Here is a 15,788-nt window from a genome sequence, read left to right as displayed (position 1 = left end):
GGTTGAAATCACCAATTGTTCATTGCCAGAGAGAGCTGGATGGAGTTTGGAAGCACGGAAGGGCCCGAGTTCCTTCCATGCTCACGTCGAAGCCATTTACATAAACAGAGGAAAGCATTTCCTTCTGCAAAAACCACGAAATATTCATAAAAAAAAAACCTGGCTGTTGCCCATCAGTGTGAAGTGTGTCAGTAATCATTTTAAACTATGCCCTTTCATACCTCTCCCGTCTCTTTCTGCCTTCTGAGTAGGTCTTTGATGTCACAAAGACAGTTTCAGACAAGATTCTAGCTCATCTGGAAAAAAAAAAGGCTTAAGTCTGGAGGCAAAATGCAGTGTATTTAAAATTTATACACTCCATAATGCCTTTGTTCTGAACTTGAAGATCCCGCAAAACTTGGGAGCTCCTCCGGCCTCCCTCCTGAAGCTCATTTCTCCTGTTCTGCTTATTATCCAGCCGCCGTGGCTTGAGCAGGCGCTTCCACCATTTAACTACATGCAGAGTCATGGCTGACCCCTTCTGATCAATTGCCAATCCATACAGGTTTGACTGATAAAAGAGCCAATTAGATTTAAGCAAATTAAGGGACATCACCAATGTCAACCACTTATTAAACTGAACACCGAATTCCATGCATACAAAACACAGATGCACCAAGCCCCATTAAGCGCTGAAATCCTAACCCCATTAGTAACTCCAGACCTTGGTGGGGTAAAGGTCACAGGGAGGTTTCATATTTATGGATTAACATTTGGATTCCTTTTTTATTTTTTTTAACTCTTTGCCTAGAACTCTTGAACCTGGACCATAATGCTATTCAAGAGTTTGGGTTAAAGCAATCTTTCATTTCCCAGAATATCTTAGTCCCAAGTAGGAGTATTATGTTTTAGAAATAATACAAAACGCAGTGAGTGTAGGATTTTGGAATTCTGAGTGCATGGAGGGGGTTAGGACTGTGCTTGCCAGATGAAAGCAAGACATACTGCATAAAGATCCTAAATACTAAAACTTATTTCATCTTACATACAAGGGTATTTTAGCTATTGGCACCATTACTCTATATACTTAGCTCTCAATAGCAATCACTGTCTTCCATTCCTAAGTTCAGAGAACATGGGTTCATCAGATTTCTCTTTTGTGCATGTGTGTCTCTGTTCATGTGTCAGCACGTGTGTCCATGTACATGTGGAAGCCAGAGGTCGACACCAGGAGTCTTCCTTGATTATTCCTCTTGGTGTCTGGAGATAGGGTCTCTCTCTGAACCTGGAGTCCTCTAACTCAGCTAGGCTAGCTAGTCGATCTGCTCCTCAGGGCTGCCTTTCTACATGTGAGGTCTCATCCCCGGTAGAACCGGGTTCTGGAGATTGAGTCAGGTCCTCATGCTTGTACAAGTGCTTGACTCACTGAATCATCTCTCCAGACTTGTACCTGTCACTCACAAGCCATCATTTCCCCATCAACAAGAGAGTTGGATACTAGCAGAAGAGATGCCTCTTCAGCATCAGCTAAGAAATGAGAAAATTGTGTGTGTGTGTGTCCAGCAGAGGGACATCAGATTCCTTGGTCCTTGATTTACAGGTAGTTGTGAGTCACCTGACATACATGGTAGGAACGAAACTCTGAAAGGTTCTTTGAAAGAGTGGTTTGCACTCTTAAGTGTGGAGCCATTTCTCCAGCCTGGCATTTAGAATTCTTCATACTGCATGCCCTTGTCATCTTTGTCTAGATTCCTGCATAAGCTAAGGTGTATTCATCTTATACTCATTGGAGAAAATGTAACTGAGCTCATGAAATGTGGAGCTGTTTCCTACATTAATTCTCTGCAGCTAGATTTACATGGCTATGGCCTTTCTCCACTGGAAAGCTGTGCACAGAGGAGGTCACAGCTGTGCAAGGAGGAGGTCACAGCTGTGCAAGGAGGAGGTCACAGCTGTGCACTGAGGAAGTAACAGCTGTGCATAGAGGAGGTCACAGCTGTTCACAGAAGAGGTCACAGCTGTGCACTGAGGAGGTCACAGCTGTGCAAGGAGGAGGTCACAGCTGTGCAAGGAGGAGGTCACAGCTGTGCACTGAGGAAGTAACAGCTGTGCATAGAGGAGGTCACAGCTGTGCACAGAGGAGGTCACAGCTGTTCACAGAAGAGGTCACAGCTGTGCACTGAGGAGGTCACAGCCATGCAAGGAGGAGGTCACAGCTGTGCACTGAGGAAGTAACAGCTGTGCACAGAGTATGTCACAGCTGTACACTGAGGAGGTCACAGCTGTGCACAGAGGAGGTCACAGCTGTGCAAGGAGGAGGTCACAGCTGTGCACGGAGGAGGTCACAGCTGTTCACAGAAGAGGTCACAGATGTGCACAGAATAGGTCACAGATGTGCACTGAGGAGGTCACAGCTGTGCACAGAGTAGGTCACAGTTGTACACTGAGGAGGTCACAGCTGTGCACAGAGTAGGTCACAGCTGTACACTGAGGAGGTCACAGCTGTGCACAGAGGAGGTCACAGCTGTTCACAGAAGAGGTCACAGATATGCACAGAGTAGGTCACAGCTGTACACTGAGGAGGTCACAGCTGTTCACAGAAGAGGTCACAGATATGCACAGAGGAGGTCACAGCTGCGTGCATGGAGGCGGGCACAGCTTTGGCAATGACTATCACATAAAGGTCCTCAGGTAGAAACTGGGTCTGCAAGAAACTTAGGAATGATAACCCAATAGCTTAAGGGTTATTAAGCTATTTATTTAAGTTTGTGCATGCAGTATAATAAGCATATGTGTGTGCAGATGCATATACATATACACAAGAGCATGCTAGAGGAGGATATCAGGTCTCTGATGGAACTGCAGTTAGCTGTTCTAGTTAGGCTGCCTGATGGCAAACCATCTAAAACAATCCTCTGGTCTTAGTCCCCTCCAGTTCTGGGTGACAGGCATTGAAAGCTATGTGGACCAGTCTGTGTGCTTGCTGGGGATCTGAATTCAGGCCTTCACGCAGCATAACAAGCAGGTTCCCTGTGAGCCACGTCCTCAACCCCTCGTTAAGCTGACCTGACCAACTTATTCATGCTCTCACCAATTATTCATCACACACCTACCTTGTGCCAAGTCTGATTTAGGCACTGAAGATAAAAATGAACAGGGACCAGTCCCTGCTATGTAGGATCTTATCGGCAGAAACTGTGATGGTCAAATTAAACAGATGACTTCAATACATGTGAGCGTATTCTGGGATGTGGACTGAATCTCAGACTAGGTTGGCAAGAGATAGCATGCTGATGAACTGATGAAATAGGTGAATTTATTCATGTAGGTGTGTGTGTGGGGGTATGTGTGTGGTATATGTGTATTGTCTGTGTGTGTGTGGTATGTGGTGTGTGTGGTATATGTGTGTGTGTGGTATATGGTATGTGTGGTGTGTGTATAGTATGTGTGTTTTTTAGTGTGTATGGTATGTGTGTGGTGTATGTGTGTGGTATATGTGTACCATCTGTGTGTGTGTGGTGTGTGTGTGGTATATGTGTATTGTCTATGTATGATGTGTGTGTGTGTGTATGGTATATGTGTGTATGTGTGTGTGGTGTGTGTATGGTGTGTATGTGTGTGTGTATGTGTGTGTGGTGTGTAATGTGCATGGTGTGTGTGGTGTATGTGGTGTGTGTGTGGTGTGTGTGGTATGTATATGTACATGTGTATGAGTGCATGTGCATGTGAGTGTGTGGTGTGTATGTATATATCTGCTTTGAAAGGGCTTTAGTGTGCATGTGCTTGTGTGGAGACAAGAAGAGGACATTGGTATCTTGCTACAACCTTCTCCCCTTTCTTTCCCTGAGTCAGAGGGTTTGCTGAGCCTTGATCTGACTCTTTTGTACTCTGGTGAGTGGTCAGTTAGAAGTAGCTACTGCCTCACATTCTACACCCAGGCAGGTACTGGGGTTTCAGGCATGCGGTCATGCCCAGCTTTTACATGGGAGCTGACCATTCAAACACAGGTCCTCTGGGTTCTGCACTAAGCACTCGCCCGTGCTGAGCCACCGCTCCAGCCCTGCCCACCAGGTCACATTTGGTACAGCAACCACTAGGTAAAGGAAAACCATCAGCATCCTCCCAACCCCCAAACTTTCTCTATTGAGACTTTTTTCATGTGTCTGAAAAGAAGCCATAGCTCAGGCTACTTTGTTTCAAACCTCACATTACCCAGCATAGAAAGACATTGAAAACTCAGTATCACCATAGAGATGGACCACCGAAAGCAAAGGCCCGACAGTGGCTGTACCCAGTGGCTGTACCCAGCAAACAGGACTGGAAATCAGGGACTGCACAGAAGCGTCTCTGCCAGTTGGCTCCCTCCTGCCTGCTGCTTCATTTACTGCCCATTTCCGTATGAAGCAGGGCTCACTGGAAGGCATGCAAGACTTCTTTAATAACTCTCAGCACTAATTTAATTCTACTTAAACACACATATTCTACTGAATGCCACATGCTTTTCGGCGTGATTTTTATGTGTAAATCATGATAATCCGTTTTCAGCTCATTAAGTAAAAGGAAGCATGAACTAAAACCTATTTAATCAATGAGGTGTCACCTTTAAACTGCCACAAGGTCATAAAAGAGATCATTTTGAAGCAATAAGTTTCCTAATTGTGATCAACAACAACCTAACGATGGGAGAAAGAAAGTCTTGGTGGTGGCAATAAAGAAGTAAAAGATGATCTGTCCCCACAGACACCACTTCCTCTTTGGGTGAAGGGTCACCTCCCAGATCTGGACCTCTGGGCACCCCCTTTCAGTGGTTGCGCTGATCCTGGATGGTACAAACCACCGGAGAGCCTCAGTTCACAGTGGGTCTCAGCTCTGCCACACACCTCATAAAGCAATGACTTATTTCTACTATTTCTGTTGATCCTTGTATTCACAAACACAAGCATGTGTGTGTACTTTGTGACCAATAAGCATGCACTATCACAACCGAGTGATTATCACATACAGAAAAGAACTTGTTAGATCATATAGGCCCAACTGCCCCATGGACAATGTATGAAATGAGCTCCTTTGCCATAAGCTGAGAATGATCTAAGTCGGAGTGCACGCCGTAAAAGGAACATATAGTTAGTTAAGGTTCTTCAACGCCAGGAAGTTAGGCTGCAGGGCAGATATGAGATCGCCTTGGTCATTCTGCTGAAGTATTTTCTGAAAGCCCACATTCCCAAGCTGAATGTCTCTTACTTGGAATGTGCATTCTATTCAGGATCTATGAATATCAAACTGAGGTGTGGGGGGAGGGGAGGAGATTTCTTCTTAGCCCTAAGACCTCACAAGTATTTAGGGTATAAGATGGAGCTGACTGCATATCTAAGATCAATAACTATGGTTGTTCCAAACTATACCAATTTTGGATAGAAATATTTAAAATGAACATACCCAGAATGCATTGGATTTCACACAGGAATGGGGGGAGGAGTGTTTGATGGGATGAAGTGTTTATGCTGCGTGTGAATGAGAGTCTGACTGTAAAAGCTACATTCTGCCCTTTACAAGAGGACCTATAATAAAAACCGATACTGTCAATATGTTCTGCAAAGGGGTTGCACCTTTTCACAATTCTCCAGTAAACCCCGAGTACTGGTGCTCCTGTCTCTTCCATATATACTGCCAACATTGAAAGGGTTTGGCAAAATGCAGCAAATTGAAGAAATGAGAAAAACAAACAAAAAGAAACAACAAATAAAACATTTACTAATGTTTTTAAGATATGGACATCTGAGATATCTGTGTATACAGATACACACAAAGTACAAACAAACAAACAAACAAGACCCATTAATCAATAAGGAGTTTTCAGAAAAGAAAATGTCCTGAACATGCAAAACTACAGCAGAGCCCTTCAATTCTAAAAGACAGAGCTCACTTGCCACTCTATTCTTGGTCCTCCTGTTTAAAACCAGAAAGCCAACCACAGACTTCACAGACTCACCCCCGGGAGGCATTTCAACGGAAACAGGGTCACTGAGCACGCTCCCTCTGCTGTTAGAAGCATTCACTTGTACCATGTAGTGTGAGCAAGGAACCAGTCCGTCCACCAGCACCCAGAGCCGGCTTCCTTCGATGCCGCGGATAGTTTTTGTACCACTGAGAAGGGTGTAGTTGTCACCTGCTGATTGAAGAGGAAAATTACACTTAATGGATTTCTTCTGCAGTTGCCTGAGTATTTTCTGGGGTTGGTTTCATGTTTCATGAAATGGCCACATATAAAACATTTATAAAAATATATTCTCACAGGTCTTGGCCAAAGTGCAAAGGAAAGAATGCCTGCTGACTGTTGGAGAGACCCAGGCTTAGAACCTGTGCTTAGCTTTTTTGGTCACGCGTCTTCTCCTGAGATGCCCAATGTTTGTGAGTACTGAGCTTTTATCTCTGAGCTTGAGGTGGGTGATTGCCATACAGTATCACCATGAAAGTCAGCCGAGATCTTTTTTTTTCCTGCACCCAACATAAAATATCTGCTCAAATCTGCCTGTTATTTGGTGTTTTGGGGCTTCCGAGAATAATGTGTATAATAGCACATATTCTGTCTATGTGGCTCATCAATGTATATAGTCTGATTAACTGCCTGTGAACAAATCTACCCAGCTCTCTCATTACAACGAGGTGACAATACTGGTTGCTGCTTCTGTTTTGCTATATAATCCACACAAATTCACACTCGCAAGACAAATATAATCCATTCAATTTTTACCCACCAGACAAATGTAATCCGTACAACTCACACTCACAAGACAGGTGTAATCCATACAATTCACACCTGCAACACAAATGTAATCTGTACAATTTGCACCTATAAGAGAAATACAAGAAAACTGGCATGTGCTTAAAATGTAAGTACCTGACATCCTGTTTCCTCAGTGGCTATTAACTCTGTGCTAATCATCAAAATCTGTTGTCGTTCAATTAAAATCTAGTGTTGTTCCAACACAAATCTCACCTTATCACGTCATTTTTATTCTACCAGATAATATTCCAAATTCTAAGACTAACAAGAGTCTGATATCTGCTTAGGGTGTAGCCATTTCATGTAACATTGGTGGGACAGGTAAGATTAAGCAAATACAAAAAATATCTTTAAAGTTATTTATAAATATTTATAATAATTTTTAGCTGAAGGAAGTAGCTAAAAATCTTTATTGTGACAGTGAATGCACAGTTAAGTGTCCTCTGTGGCCACAAGAAATCCTGAAGACCACACAATAACTTGTCAGTTTGGTCTTGAAATTGGTACAACCAAAGGGATGGTTATTCCAGAGAGAATAACACTGTTGATGGACCAGAGCGCTGGGAAATGTAGTTGCTATTTATTTTCAATAAAGAAGTATTCTAAGTTTATGGAGGGGCACCGAGACTGAGATGGAAATAGGAACTCTATCCTGCCATATATGCAATGCAGTGATCACAGAGTTCTAAATTTTTCACTTTGTTTGTCTTTCCTTCTGAATTGTGTCATTTGAGCCTTCTGAGGTTCTTCGTGGCTATGTGGCTCGATTGAACAGTGCTGAATGCCAAATGTATGCAAGGAGACAAGATGACTCCTCAAAAGCATAAAGTGTGAGCCCTGTACCCGAGAAGTCTGCTAAAAGGGCATGCAGGTCCTGTCTGGTCATTGTCTCAGGACGATCTCATGGTCAGCATTAGGACATTTTCAGGTCCCAGGACGCCCAGCTCCTTGGAAGCAATTTTACTAATGGCCAAAATGAAGACTGCTGTTGTCACAAGCTCAGCTGTAAAATTCCAAAAAGGTCACCTTATCCTACTGAGACCCAGACAGATGCTCATCTGGCAAGGAAGTTGCGTAATTTGCACATCGAATAAAAGATTGAGAATTGTAAAACATCGACAAAATTCTACAAGTATGCCACAAGAGCATAATTTTACCTATTTCTAGCCAGGTGTGAACACAAGAGTAAGCATCTATGCTCAAAACACCGGAGAAGGTATACTCCTTGTGTTAGGTTTGTTTATTTGTATTGAAAGCAATTTTTTGAGCTGTAAAAGAGACCCTGTCAGGAGCTTTGAAAATGGCATGGCAGAGAGAAATATATTAAGTACCACTTTACTCTAAGTTTGCCATATAACAACATTAATACATGGTAATTATACAATTAGTTGTAACGTTAGTTTCTAGCTATAGAACAATGATTACTGAGTAATTATAAGAAGTATATAATTACTCAATAATTATGAGAAGGAAGCAATTATATAACCATTTTGCTCAGCTCAAAAAAAAAAATCGCACACGTGTCTCTTCAGGAGCCACGTAGCGGAGTGAGTACGACCTTCCCTCGTGCCTTCACAAACGCATGGTTCAGTTCAGAGAACCGAGAGTGAAGGCCAGGATTCCCACTATCCAGAGCTCAAAAATCCTCGGTTCAAAACCCGATGTGGATCTACAGATGAGAGTACCTTCTTCATCCCTCCACCCCACGCTTCCCTTTCTCTTTCACCTTCATGACTCTGGGCTCCCAGATAAAGGGAGCCCGTTGTTAAAATGCACAGCCCAGCGTTGCACCTCTGGACTGAGCCGTGCTTTAGCGTCTTCCTCTGCCTGTACATGGTTACCTGTGGGTCTGCTTTGTTCGGTCTCAAAAACTAAGCCAGGAAGCCTGAAGTGATAAGCAGTCCACCACAGTTCTCCCTTCCTGTTGGCTCTGCCTTGGGCGACCCAGGCGCCATGGGAGTGACCGTGGGAGTGTGGGTCCCGGTACATTTCTGGGTTTGGGAACCAGTGTTTGCTGTACTCTGAACCCCAGTGTTGCAATGTTTAACAGAGCCTCTCTGATCCACACTGCTCTAGCTTAACACAAGGTACTCGACTTCAAGAGTAGCCGGGAGAGCCAGAGTCTTTGTAGAATGGGCTGTTTTTAGCAGTAATCCATGGTTTATCCACTTTGGAGTCACTTAGGGCCATTTCATAAATATGTGCATGACTGAGTTCCATGCAAACCTACTGAGTGAGGAGATCAGTACAGGAAGCAGAAATCACCGGATGTGTTGATTCATCGACTCTGTGAAATCTGAGAGCCACCAGCTGAGTTAGTTGTCTGTAGTGATGCTATTTTTAAAGATGTATTTATTTTATGTGTATGAGTGCTCTACTTGTATTTATGTTTGTGCACCATGTGTGTGTCTGATGCCCAGAGTCTGATGCCTGGAGTTATAGATAGTTGTGACCCACTAAGTGGGAAATGGGAACCAAACCTGGGTCCTATGTAAGAGCAGTCAGTGCTCTCAACTTCTGAAACACTTGCTCTGGCCCCAACAATTAGGGCAATCTTAGGGCAATGATCACAGTTCATTTCCTCCGCTTCTAAAAGTAGCAGGACCACACGTGGCTTCCTATCTAAAAAAAAAAAAAAGCTTTTGACTCTGGATGTAGGCTATAAAATGTTTATTCCGTTAGTAAATTAGCTATATAAAGAAAGACTATAGTATATAAACATATCACTCACACACACACAGTTGATATATAAACAAGATCTATCTTTGAAAGCTACAAAGTCTAATACAACTGCTGTATGAGAAATTTTAATGTATGCATGAAAGAACTTCAAAGTGAGTTATAGGCTATCATCGTGGTAGCTATGATGACAGTAACGTCACGATTTCTGACTTGGTGTTTTTTTTTCTCCTCCCCTTCCTGGTTCAAGGAGTGGAAACAGGCATATTACATCACAAGGAGGGGACAAGTTTTATATAGATCTTAGAAGTGACATATTATTATTGCTATTATTTTATGTGTATGTGTATTCTCTGTGCTGCTATATGCATGTGTGTGCAAAGGACAAGAAGAAGTCAACAGTTTCCTCAGAGCTGGAGTTTCGGGCAGTCCTGAGGTCCTCAGGAGGGCACTGGGAACTGTATTGCCATTCCATGGAAGGGCAGCATGTACTCTTGATCACGGAGTCATTTCTCAGGCCCCCCATCACATAAAGGGAAAAAACCATTTGTGGCTAGTAACTGAACTAGCTCCTAGAGATATGATACCCTCTTCTTTTTTTTTTCTCCATTTTTTATTAGGTATTTAGCTCATTTACATTTCCAATGCTATACCAACAGTCCCCCATACCCACCCACCCCCACTCCCCTACCCACCCACTCCCCCTTTTTGGCACTGGCGTTCCCCTGTACTGGGGCATATAAAGTTTGCAACTCCAATGGGCCTCTCTTTCCAGTGATGGCCGACTAGGCCATCTTTTGATACATATGCAGCTAGAGACAAGAGCTCCGGGGTACTGCTTAGTTCATATTGTTGTTCCACCTATAGGGTTGCAGATCCCTTTAGCTCCTTGGGTACTTTCTCTAGCTCCTCCATTGGGGGCCCTGTGATCCATCCATTAGCTGACTGTGAGCATCCACTTCTGATGACACCCTCTTCTAACCTCCTAGGTACTAGGCAAAGGTAAGACACAGTGCACAGATATACATAGAGGCAAATCATCTATACACATAAAAAATAAAAATCAATCAATCTTTAAAAATAAGGAATGGCTCTAGCTACTTCAGGATATTCCAAATTTTGAGGAGTCTTCAGACATGTTAAGTCATCCAGTTTTACCTTCCAATTTTATTCTGAAGAAAGAGAGAGACATAGAGAGAGATAGATACAGAAACATAGACAAAGAGACAGACCGAGAGAGGAGGAAATAGCCAAAATCTGTGTCACCAGGTTCAACAGCAGACCAACAGGTTCACCTGCTGCTCCTAGCTTCGAAAGGAAGACCGGCTAAAACACTAGCCGAATCAATGGACATTTTCTAGGGAGAAAGCTTCAATACTCTTATTTGTTTAATAGCAGAATATTTTCTATGCAATTATTTTGTTCAGTGAGACCCAATGTAGTGGCTGTTGCTTTTGTGTGTCAGATTCAGGATGTAAAGATGGTTATTGTCCTGGGACACCATCCTATGGGATTCTCTTGATTGAAACCACGTAAGTGGGTATCCTTTCTCATTCTCGTAATGTTCATTGTCACAAAAATTTTAATGCACCATATATTCCATAATTTTTTCCTCTGTACAGTGCCGCTCTGACCTTTTCAATATTCTATAATTTGACTGGCTGGCCATTTCTGTTCTCTTCCTTTTTACAGCCTTATTAACTTGTAGGAAGGAGGTGAGGCAAACCACCAATCAGAGTCCATAATATTGCAAAGGTCAGCGTGGTTGTGCGGTGCCCTCACACACGGGGACTGCACGGCAGGCATTAACATCCTGATATCTTATTCATGTGACAAAGACTGTAACAAGAACAGAAAACGGCACAACATGAATCCCTTCTCCAGAAAGAGATGATAATGAGAAATGACAGCGAACAAACCAAACGGAATCCTGTTCTGTCGTGGTGATTTCATGTGTCTCACCCGGTGCAGTGCCGCTCCGCACCGGCCCTTGTCTGAATCCAATTAGACCTTAAAGCAGAAAAGGTGTTAACTAATTTTCCTATTTCCAGCTACAAAAGCTGTATATTTTAGCATATTGAGGTCTTGATTTTTGAGGTGGTGTGGTTCGTCCATCCTAATCCCTTTGTGCTCTGCCAAGACCTAAAGGAAAAGGCATAGAAAGGCCATACAGCAGATTGTGGTGGCCAGGCCCGCAGGCACTGCCACAGGCATGCAGGGAGCTAGGATACTCTTGATAGCCATTACTAGTGTTTAAGCTTTTGCTGTTTCTTCATTTTTGAGACACTTTTGAGATATTGTTTTAGGTTATTGTACCCACCAAGTGTATTTTCTCAGTCTCGTAATTCTATAGGTCTTTGAGTAGATGGGGGTGTCAAAGCTGCTGGGGGTTCATTTTGTAACTTATATATGGACTCAGCAACCTCCGACCTGGACCTAAGCATGTGATCACTCAAAATCCTTATTGAAACTACATACCTAGTCTGTTTTCCTCTCAGTGTCTCTCATCTCATTCTGCTTTCCATTATCCTCTTCCCCTCTTCCTTCTTTCTTTAACTAAATGTCATTTACCCCAGCTAGTCTTTGATCTGTGACATCACTGACAGTGGCCTTGAAATATGACCCTTATGCCTGAATGTCCACACTAATGATATCACAGGCATGTATCAGCATGCCTAGTTTATGCCATGTTGGAGACAGAATCCAGAGCTACATGCATAGGCCAATGCTTGGCCAACCAGTCAGTACCTTTAGCACATAGCTTTTATCCTTTGACATTATACTACAATAATTCATCATTATTAATTATATACAGTATGCATCATTTCTCCTTCCCCTCTTGTCCCCCTACATCCAAACCCTTCCACATACTGTCCTCCCCCTTTACCACGTACTCCCATTTATTGGGATCTATAAACAAAACATCTCCATATTAAAAGCAGTATTTTATTTTGGAGACAGAAAGAAATAATCAGAGTAACCCCTACTGTGTTTAAAGTTAGTCACTGAATTTAAATTACTTGTCAGTCTGAAAGAGAACATTTATTCGCGCAGGAGTTCAGTACTCAGTAATCTAACATGTGTCTAGATATGTGAAATTTGTTTTGTTTTGTTTTATTTTATTATTTATTCATTTTACATCCCGCTCGCTACTCTCTTTTCTTTTTAACACAACATTTCAAAAGAGGAAGAAAGAACTTGCCTGGAAATCACCGTCCTCCAAGGATGGCGTCCGCTTCTGACTGCTACTGTGATTAGTCTATGTAGCTTTAATTAGTTGCCATCAGGTAAAAGGTCTACTTCTCTGATTGCACTTTAAATTAGTCACTCTGCAGTGTGACACTTCTACCACATGGAACACACACACGCACACGCACACACACACACACACACACACAGTATCTCATCAAAGCAACAGAGAGAGACAGGTTTGGAGCAAGAACACCGATAGCTTTCTGCTCCACGTTAGTGACATCAGACGTAAGCTGAGGCTAATGCTCTGGACGTTCTCCATGGTACTGTGAAACTAAAACCACCCACAATGCAAAGCCTACTAAACGACACAGAGATGAAGAAAATGGGAACTGTTTTTGTCAACTATGTTATATAATCTGAAAAGTCAACTTTATTGTCCTACTTTGATAGATTTCTTTCCGTCTTAGACAACAAATTCCAAATGAACAAATGAAAGGGTGCTTTGGGCAAATGAGTCCCAGTCACAGAAAGTGGCTTCCAGCTTCCCCACTGAGCAGTGGGCACACCCAGGACTATTTACCTCATAGAGTTCCTGCACAGCCTTTCTGTAGACACCACAGGTGCCTAACCCTTTCCGCCACTGTGATCAGCTGGAAAATCCTATTGCCATTACTGATCCCAGAGCACTAACCATCACCCAACTACAGTTTCAAAACATGCTCAGAATTTAGACTTTACTGTGAGCATTTATATGTGCGTGCAAAGCATCCTCAGTTTGAGCACAGCAGCTGTCTGGGGAGGTAGTATCAGGTGGGGATTGTATGGTTTCCCAAGGACTGCTATCTGCTTTCCTTGAGGGTCATGCTGTCAGGGCTCCTGTATTTTTTGTGCCTTGCTGCCATGGACCAGGGTTGTTACCGGCAGCAGCTCAGAGATACCCATGTGTAGGGTTTCATAGTCTCTCCAAGTCTTGGCACACCTCATCAGTGCCTCAGCTGAAGATCTCAAAATCAGGACAATCAAAATGCTGCTGGGCCAGAAGCAACATTCCTAGGTACTAAGGGTGCCCTTTCTGCATAGGTTGGTTGTATTTGGACCTGGCTGGATGCCAGGGCTGAGAGTCTTGGTTTCTTGCTAGCATTGGACAAGAGGTTGCTGTCAGTCACTGGCTGCTTGTTAGTGAGGTTTTAATTCTTTGGCTCCCTGTGAAAATCCTCAGTATGGCTTTGTCTCCCTAATATAGTTGGGTCTCCAGAGAATGGCTGAATTTCCCCATGAGGGTCCCCCCTGTATAGCTGGGTCTTCCTAATATGGATGGGTCTCCCCAGTATGGTCTCTTATATCTCCCAGCAAGACGGTTTCCAGTCTTATTGAGTGAGCGCAGTGGTCACTTTCCACATCCTTTTTTCTATTTCACTGGTTAGAAGCAAGTCATGGATTTTGACTACTGTAAGAGAAAGGCTTTTCACAAAGCCATGAGCCCAGGAACTGGGGTTTGCTGATGCACCTTCCAGTCTGTGCACAGTTTCTAAATATGTGGATGCAAATTATCTTGCTGGAAAGAATTGGAAATCAGTCATGAAGTTTGAAAAGGATATAGGGGGAGGGGTGATGGATTCAATATTGTCAAAAGTCATCCACCCTTCCCAGATGTCCAACCCCATGGGAAGAAAACTGGAGAACAAAGATAATATTAACAAGTCAGCTGGAGGTTCTGATGGGGCAGTTATGGAAAGGGGATGGAAGGGGAGTAGCCAGGCATGGTATGACATGATGACATTCCATTGTTTAGCAGGTTGAGGCAAAAGGACCATTGTGAGTTTGAGGTCAGCTTGCATTATAAAGTGAGATACAGGGGTGCTGGGCTATCCAGAAAGACCCTATAGAAAGAAAAAAGAGGGTAGGGTGGGTGGGCAGAGAAAGGGGGTGGTGGAGGAAGGGAAGGAAAGGGGGGAGAGAGGAAGGAAGAACAAGGGTCATTCTGACACATAACTGTGAAAATAGATGAGGTTCTGTGTTGAACAACACAATTGCTCACTACTCGAAGAGCAGGCACAGAAACTAAGGAAAATCCTGAGAACATGCTTAGCCTTGCCGTTCTGAAGAGAGAGCAGCCAAACACCCTCAGAGGTGGAAAAGCCATCAGAGCTAGCTGTCCTGTAGATCCTGTACTGGCTGAAAACACAAGAGTCTAGGACTGGAACATGATGGGAGGTTCCAGAGTGGAAGCATCCCCAGAGCGCTCACACCCTAGATGTGAACTAAATCCCACAGGGTTCTATCCAACTCATTTTTCTATAATCTCTACTTACTCCATCCTCCCAAGCTGCAGATACATAAAAGAATGTGCAGGGCTTCAAGAACAGTCAAGGTTCATGTTGGTACAAGACAAACTAAAAGCCAGAGAAGGCTTTGTTCAGAGCATCAGAGCTGCCCACACATTAAACAAGAAACACCTAAAGGAAGAAAGAGTGTGTTGGGTGTTCATAGCACCAACAAGGAACATAAAAATGTAAAACAACTGTGTGGCTTGGGGTGGGGAGATATGAGTCTTAAAAGATGAAAGAAAACATCACAGAGACACGCTGGAAATAAAACAAACAAACAAACAAAACCCAAACCCTTATTAAGTATTAAGTAAACAAGATAGTTGAAATAGTTTGATGCTAAAAACTGTAAGGACAGAGTGATGGACCACCATCTACCAAGAGAAAGACCGGGACATTATAGCATGATTTCCACTTAGCAGGACGCAAGTGGTCGGGAATATGATTTTGATCCAAGAGGATTTCACTTTGCTTGTTGGTCTGTTGTGACTGAAAAGCCAGGAGGGAAGGTCAAGGGCCCGCCCGTGGCTATCACCTCATTACTCAGATGTTTCCACTTGTGAACTCCAAATCTTGATGGAGACAGTCAATGGCTGGGCTTGTTCTAGAAAGCGCTAAGATTGTTGGGGCTCCAGAAGCAGAGCTGTGATTCTCCAGGGCCGCTGCCCAGCAGAGTCGTGTCCTGATACCGTGCGGGGAGGAGCAGTGGAGGGGGGTGCTGCTCTAGTGTCTGTTGTCTGGCGTGCCTTTCTGGGCCACTCCACCTGGGAAACCGCATGCATCCAACTCTACCTTCTGTCAAACTTGCCCAGACACTGAATTTC

General features: G+C 43.5%; 1 protein-coding gene across 2 annotated transcripts in view; it reads right to left on the bottom strand.

Moving 5' to 3' along the window:
• Ush2a (usherin) overlaps window positions 1–15,788 on the bottom strand; it is a 702,660-nt gene that overhangs the window by 281,100 nt on the left and 405,772 nt on the right. For both annotated transcript variants that reach the window (NM_021408.3, XM_017319869.1), the window contains one exon: window positions 5,969–6,148. In NM_021408.3, the coding sequence (NP_067383.3) occupies window positions 5,969–6,148 (180 nt within the window). The remainder of the gene's footprint in view (window positions 1–5,968; window positions 6,149–15,788) is intronic.

Source organism: Mus musculus, chromosome 1 (assembly GCF_000001635.26).
Source record: "Mus musculus strain C57BL/6J chromosome 1, GRCm38.p6 C57BL/6J".
NCBI lineage: Eukaryota > Metazoa > Chordata > Mammalia > Rodentia > Muridae > Mus > Mus musculus.
This window is presented reverse-complemented; position numbering and strand designations above follow the sequence as displayed.